The sequence below is a fragment of the Mus pahari genome, chromosome 4 (assembly GCF_900095145.1).
Source record: "Mus pahari chromosome 4, PAHARI_EIJ_v1.1, whole genome shotgun sequence".
Lineage (NCBI taxonomy): Eukaryota > Metazoa > Chordata > Mammalia > Rodentia > Muridae > Mus > Mus pahari.
In genome coordinates, this window is record NC_034593.1 from 98,258,306 (window position 1) to 98,265,547 (window position 7,242).

At 38.5% G+C, this 7,242-nt stretch overlaps 1 protein-coding gene across 1 annotated transcript in view; it reads left to right on the plus strand.

Annotated features, from left to right (window-relative positions):
• Positions 1-7,242, plus strand: part of Wdr47 (WD repeat domain 47) — a 66,200-nt gene that overhangs the window by 41,058 nt on the left and 17,900 nt on the right. Inside the window, exons 7-9 of the mRNA XM_029538043.1 lie at positions 886-1,012; positions 2,304-2,482; positions 5,266-5,523. Coding sequence (XP_029393903.1) covers positions 886-1,012; positions 2,304-2,482; positions 5,266-5,523 — 564 coding nt within the window. The remainder of the gene's footprint in view (positions 1-885; positions 1,013-2,303; positions 2,483-5,265; positions 5,524-7,242) is intronic.

Genomic DNA, 7,242 nt, shown 5'->3' on the forward strand with positions numbered 1-7,242 from the left:
AGGATCCCGGCAGTACACACCAGCAGCTGCAGTGTGAGGGGGCTGAGGATCCCGGCAGTACACACCTGCAGCTGCACTGTGAGGGGCTGAGGATCTCTTGAGCTCAGAAGTTTGATAGCACCTGTCACAAAAGCAAACACCTTCTCTCTAAGCATATTCTAGATTTTGAATCTACTTTCTATAGTTAAAGAAAAGAATAAAGACATTTATTTTTTTTTAAAAAATTGATAAGCACTAAATCCTCAATATTCGCCAGCAAGATTTTGCTGAAAGGACCCTGATATAGCTATCTCTTGTGAGGCAATGCCAGTGCAGGGCAAATACAGAAGTGGATGCCCACAGTCATCTATAGGATAGTAAACAGGACCCCCAATGGAGGAGCTAGAGAAAGTACTCAAGGAGCTGAAGGGGTCAGCAACCCTATAGGTGGAACAACAATATGAACTAATCAGTACCCCCAGAGCTCATGTCTCTAGCTGCATATGTAGCAGAAGATGGTCTAGTCAGCCATCATTGGGAAGAGAGGCCCCTTGGTCTTGCAAACTTTATATGCCCTAGTACAGGGGAATGCCAGGGCCAAGAAGTGGGAGTGAGTGGGTAGGAGAGCAGGGCAGGGGGAGGGTATAGGGGACATTCAGGATAGCATTTGAAATGTAAATGAAATATCTAATAAAATAATTAAAAAAAAAGAATGTAATCAAAATTTATCTTGAGTCTGTTTGGGAGAAATAGAGGAAAGTTGAGTATTGATTATTGTTGAATGCTGAATGAAAATTAAAGATGCATACATACTGAGAAAAAAAACCCTCTATTCTTTTTTAATGCAAGAAGAATTCTTCTAAATGTATTTTTTCACTCAGTCTGTTTTTTTCTACTTTTTGGAAGAAGTGATACACCTGTTGAGGCCCAGCAGCCTGTAAGCAGTGAACCCATGTGCCAGGGGTCAGGGTTAGAAAAAGAGCCTGCAAATGGAGCACAGAACCCAGTTCCAGCTAAACAAGAAAAAAATGAGGTAATATTTATTGGTTGCCATGTGCTTCAAAGTTATACTCTATGTAAAAATTAATAGAATTGGATAAAATTTAAAAGATTTTTAATATTTTGGAGTAGTACAAAGATTTTAGATATTTTTATTGGATTGTTTTCTAGCTTCTCCCCAGAGAATTTATAGTATGTTTAGCTGTCATCAAGTATTTTGTAACTTTTTTTAAATTTTATTTGATCGTGTGTGTGTGTGTGTGTGTGTATACCATATTCATTCAAAGATTTATTTATTAATGTAAGTACAATGTAGCTGTCTTCAGACACTCCAGAAGAGGGCATCAGATCTTGTTATGGATGGTTGTGAGCCACCATGTGGTTGCTGGGTTTTGAACTCTGCACCTTCGGAAGAGCAGTCGGGTGCTCTTACCCGCCAAGCCATCTCACCAGCCATTGTAACTTTTAAGTAGAGGAATTTATAAAAAAAATCTGCAATGCCATATATTGGCATTGCATGACTTAAATATGTTTCTGACAGGAAATAGATTATAAATTTTATGTGCTATTCGACTTGAAGAGGTGTTAAATGTCATTTTTTTTCCTTTTTTTAAAAAATAATTATTTGGGTGTGTATGTGTGTGTGTGCGCATGCATGCATGTGTGTGTGTGTTTGTGTGTTTGTGTGATGTATGCAAGTGCACATGCCACAGTACATCTGTGTAGGTCAGAGAATTTGTGGGAGACAGTTCTCCCCAGAATCAAGCTCAGGTTGCAGGCTTATGTGGGAGCTACCTTTATCCACTGCTCTGTCTCTCCAGCCCCTGCACAATTGTCTCAGTGAATGAATGGGAAACACTGAGACTGAAGATGAATTTAGAACTAGCTATTACTCATGAAAGCATATTTTAGCCCAGTTTTTGGGCAAATATGTTTCTATCTATAGAAACCTATTATATGCTCAGTATTAAATATGTTTAATAAGGTTAATATTTTCACTAAATAGTAGTACAGTCTTTAGAAAGGTATCTAATTTAAGTAATGTCAAATTTATCATTATCTACATGCATATTCCCTCATTATTACTGTCAGTTTGCATGTTTACTTTGAGCTAGTCAGGAATGGGCAGTAACCAGTCATTTCAGTCCAGAGTAAAGCAAAGGGACCTGTAATCAGTGACGATTAAGATGTTGATGCTATGTTATTTTTCATAGAGTAATGTGATTTTTAAATTGTTCTAATTGTAATTTTATTCAGCATTATGAAAAACTGTAATTCAGTAATGGTCTGTTCAACAATATGTATTGTTTTTCTAATTTTTTAAGCTTCGAGATTCCACTGAACAATTTCAGGAATATTATAGGCAAAGACTGCGCTACCAGCAGCATCTAGAACAGAAGGAGCAACAGCGGCAGATATACCAGCAGATGTTACTTGAAGGAGGCGTGAACCAAGAGGATGGTCCTGATCAGCAGCAGAATCTTACTGAACAATTCCTTAATAGGTCTGTTGTCGTCTCTGTAAATTAGAGATTTGTTTAAAGCTGTTCGAAGTGCACAGTGACGGCTAGGGCTGGAGAGGTGGCTCACCATTAAGATTACATGATGCCTCTTAGAGAAGATCCAGGTTCAGTTCCCACCACTCACATAGTGGTACGCAAAGCTCCTAACCACCTGTAACTCCCCTTTTGGCCTCTGTGAGCATCAAGTAAACACAGGGTGCACATATGTACATGTAGGAAAACATTATGTGTCTGAAATAAATCTTTTTAAAGCATGCAGTAACTGCTACTTTTCATGTAGTTTGGAATTTTCAGGATTTTAGAAATATTTTGTAATGTAAAATTACATACTGCCTTTCAGTTACAAAACCTATTTTTGTCTTTCTTCCCTGAGTAGCTACAGCTGCAGTGTTATGGTTCAGCTCATGGGCTGGAAGCTTGTGGGCTAGGGGATCCCAAGGTAGATGAGGATACAGGAGAAATTACTTCGTTTCTTTTCTGTTTAAATTCTAACATTTTATGTGCTAGTAGTGTTTTGTCTCTGTGCCTGTCTGTGTGCCCGAGCATGACTAGTGGTCACAGAGGCTGGAAGAAGCCATTGGACCCCCTGGAACTGGAGTTACAGACAGTTGTGAGATACCATATAGGTGCTGGGAATTGAACCAGGCCTTCCGGAAGAACAGTCAGTGAGGAGAGCCAACTCCTCTATGCTGTCTTCTGGCCTCCACAGAAATGCTGAGGCGCGTGCACACACACCCTTAGTTATTGATTATTAATTAATTCTGCTCAAAACAAAAACAAAACAGGGTTTCTCTATAGAGTCCTGGCTATTTTGGAACTCACTCTGTAGACCAGGCTGTTTTTGAACTCACAGAGATCTGCCTGCCTCTACTCCCTGAGTGTTGAGACTAAAGGCGTGCATGCCACCACCACCTAGCATGATCAAATTCTAAGTCCACAGGATAGTAAGGTCTATATTGTGTGTGCTTATCCTGTGTGCACATGACTTGCACATCATTTTTTGTTATTCTCTTAATAATTCAGCACCAACATTTTGTATTCTTGATTGTGTGTTCAGTATTATACTTGGCACCAGTGATTGGACGCCTAAAGGTCTATTCTGTCTAGCCTTCATCCTACACTACTTCAAGAGACTGGACTATAGAATGAGACCCAGACTCAGAGAGAGAGAGCGGGGGAGAGGGAGAGGGAGGGAAGGAGGAAGGGAGAGAGAGAGAGAGATACTCTAAAATGACAATCAGACTGATGTGAGCATTTTGAAGTCTCTTTACATTTAATGTCCAGGTTTACTTAGGTCTTTTGGGGGTGGGGGCATATCACAGGATTAATGTTTCACAAAAAAATAATTTCAGAAATTCTTTCTAATTAAATTTGTACCTAATACATATTTAATAAGTATTGACTTTCCCCTGATTTTTGTTATACTTCTGTTGTGGCTTTTGAGTTGTCTCTGTACTTCAGGTTAGCCTCAGCCTTGCAAGTACTGGCATGATGACAGGCATTTGTTAGTATGCATGTCTTTTGTAAAAGACTTTTTAAAAAAAGATTTATTTATTATTATATGTAAGTACACTGTAGTTGTCTTCAAACACACCAGAAGAGGTTGCCAGATCACATTACAGAGGGTTGTGAGCCACCATGTGGTTGCTGGGATTTGAACTCAGGACCTTTGGAAGAGCAGTCAGTGCTCTTAACCGCTGAGCCATGTCTCCAGCCCCATAAAAGACTTTAAAAACCAGACACACATATAATGGTTAGTAAAGGGAAAGGGAAAAGCACAATGAGTTATCTGCTTCAGTAATCGTACCAATTGTGTTAGTCTTCTTTTATGTTGACTCTTGACTGAAGAGTGATCCTGGGTCAGTGCTAGACCCAAGCAGTTTCTGACAGTCTCACTGTGTAGGCTAGGCTGGCCTTATCCTCCTGCCTTGTTAGCACTCCTCACGGTGGGATTACAGATACACACCATCAAGGCATCCTAGATCCAAGAGAGAGCCTAGGACCATCTTCTTTGTGCCTTCCATAAGCCTGAGCTTCTGAGGAGTCAGGGTATGCAGATGGAAGGATTGTTTAGAGAGAAATATTGAGGGTGCATTTTTTAGTATGTATCTCTCCAGTGCCCCATCAGTCTGGCAGATGATAGTGAAAGGGTGAGTGAATGAATGCAGATCTGAGTAATAGGGTCCCTCTTGACGTTTGTGGTCTGCTCTCATCCATGTCTTGACATGGTGACAGGATGTTTCTAGAGATAAATGAAGACAGCTTATTTTGTTAGAGGAAAATTTGGTACCTTGATATTATTATTGACAACATTTGGAAATTATGTTTTTTTTTTTTTTTTTTAAATTCAAAGCATCACATATGCTAAGCAACAACCACCAAACCTCTATCCTTTACAATGTGATACTGTGGGAAAATCTGGATTATCCTTTTTAGTATCTTGGCTATGTTTTCAATTGATGATGAGTATTTTTTTTATAAAAAAAATTCCCCTTGAAGCCGGGTAGTGGTGGCACACAAATCCCAGCACTCGGGAGGCAGAGGCAGGTGGATTTCTGAGTTCGAGGCCAGCCTGGTCTACAAAGTGAGTTCCAGGACAGCCAGGGTTATACAGAGAAACCCTGTCTTGAAAAACCAAAAAGCAAACAAACAAACAAACCCTCAATTATATATATTCACAAGTTTGACTTTTCAAGCTTTGGACATATTACGAATGTTTTAAAGTACATTTTTGAAAAAAACATTTATGTTGTTTATTTCTATAGGTCTATTCAAAAACTTGGCGAATTAAATATTGGAATGGATAGTCTTGGTAATGAGGTGCCAGTGCTCAACCAACAATGCATCGGGAGCAAAAACAATGGATCAAATAATTCCTCTGTGACTAGTTTCAGCACACCGCCCCAAGATTCCAGTCAGAGGTTAATGCATGATACTTCCAATATTCACACAAGCACTCCTCGTAATCCCGGATCAACGAATCACATCCCTTTTCTTGAAGAATCACCTTGTGGAAGCCAGAAGTAAGTACTTGACTATAAAACCTGAAATATTAACTTCTTACTGTAGTGATAGGAACATAAACTTCAACTTTGCCTTGGAGCTTTACAGAATCGAGGGCTGCTCTCAATTTCTCTCTGACCTGCCTTCATTTGTCTGTTTTCATCTCTTTAATGTCATCTTTCCTGTCTGGTGTCTTTTTGCTTCCTCACCAGCACCAGGACAGTTGTATCCTGAGGCTTACTGAGTCTTTAGTGTTAGACTTTATTTTGATTTTTATCCCTGTACCTTTGACATTCAACAGATAATTTCACAGACTTTCAGGGAACAAGAGGGTGTTTTTACAACATGTTAGAGTGATTATAGGAAGACGATTCTGGCAACTGTGAAAAACATAGCAGCTAAAGACTTTGCATATTCATGTTTTCACTAGTTAGAACATTTTTATCTTCCTGTCACTAGTAAACAAGGGTTAATTTATGCAGTGAGAAGAGTCAAGAGGTATTTTCTTGCATTACCATAAAATACTTCTCAGGTGTGGTTAATTTAGAAATGTCTAATTTCCTTTTGACACTTGTGTACTTGTAGGAATTAGCCTTGTAGTTAATGTCATATTCTACTTTTGTAACTAGGATACTGGATCCCAGGCTGTTACACAAATGTCTATGAGTAGAGACAGGACTAAATCTTAAAGTTAAGCTTTATTCAGAGGGCCTGTGATCCAAGAAGACAGCAAGTTAATACCCTGACTTCCATATGCACAGCATTGCATACACCCATGCATGCACACACACAAATAAATGTAAAAAACAAAATTGTCTCATTATTTTAAAAAGCATCCAATAATTTGTTGTCTTTTTTCTCTCTGGGACATGACTGACTCCAGCATCATTCTTGCTTTTACTTACTGACTTTAAACCATTTAAAAAACAAACAACAACAAAACAGGCCTAGAAAATTCTGGGACTTTCCTCATCTTCCTGGGATCTTCTTTTCCTGTGTTGGATCCCTGTCTGCAGGATCTCATGTAGTTCTTTGAAAAGGACTATGTGTTGGAAGAATAGACCCTGTATATCTGCCGGTGTCTGCTGTATTTCAGTGTTGGTATAGATTTGGGATCATTTCTCAGTATTTAAAGTCCTGCAACATGATATTCCGGTTTCAGAGCTCTTATGAAGAAATCCATTGTCATTTTGATTCTTGATCCTTTGTGAAAGGCCTGTTGCTTTTTCTACTCTAAAATTTTTAGGTCATTTTCTTTCCTGATGTTCTGTAATTTCATTCTGTCAAATCCTTCATAAACTAAAAACTAAAACTAGAAACTTAAATTTTAGCAAATTAGAAAACGTGTGTAGTGAGTTCCTCACCTCTGTTTTCTATTGACTCCCCCACCCCCATGTGATGTTCCCATTTTCCAAAAATTTACTTTAAAAAAGCACTCCATTTTTTTTTTTCTGAGATGAAATCCTTGTGTCTATAAAGAGTGTAATTATGGTTTTAGATTTGGGCTTTGTTCTATGAAGTGCTGCTCTTTCCTTGCTTCCTTTGGTGTCTCCCTTTTATGCGGAGGGCTTTTGCTTCTTTGTGTTTGGAAGCCTCTGGCTGTCTGTAATTCCTGAGTTTTCTTTCTTTCTTTTTTTTTTTTTAACAATCAAATATGTTTTATTATTTTACAAAGCTTTAAATATGTTAATAATAATAATAATAATAACCACTTTACCTTTCATTTAGTCCTTTCCCAT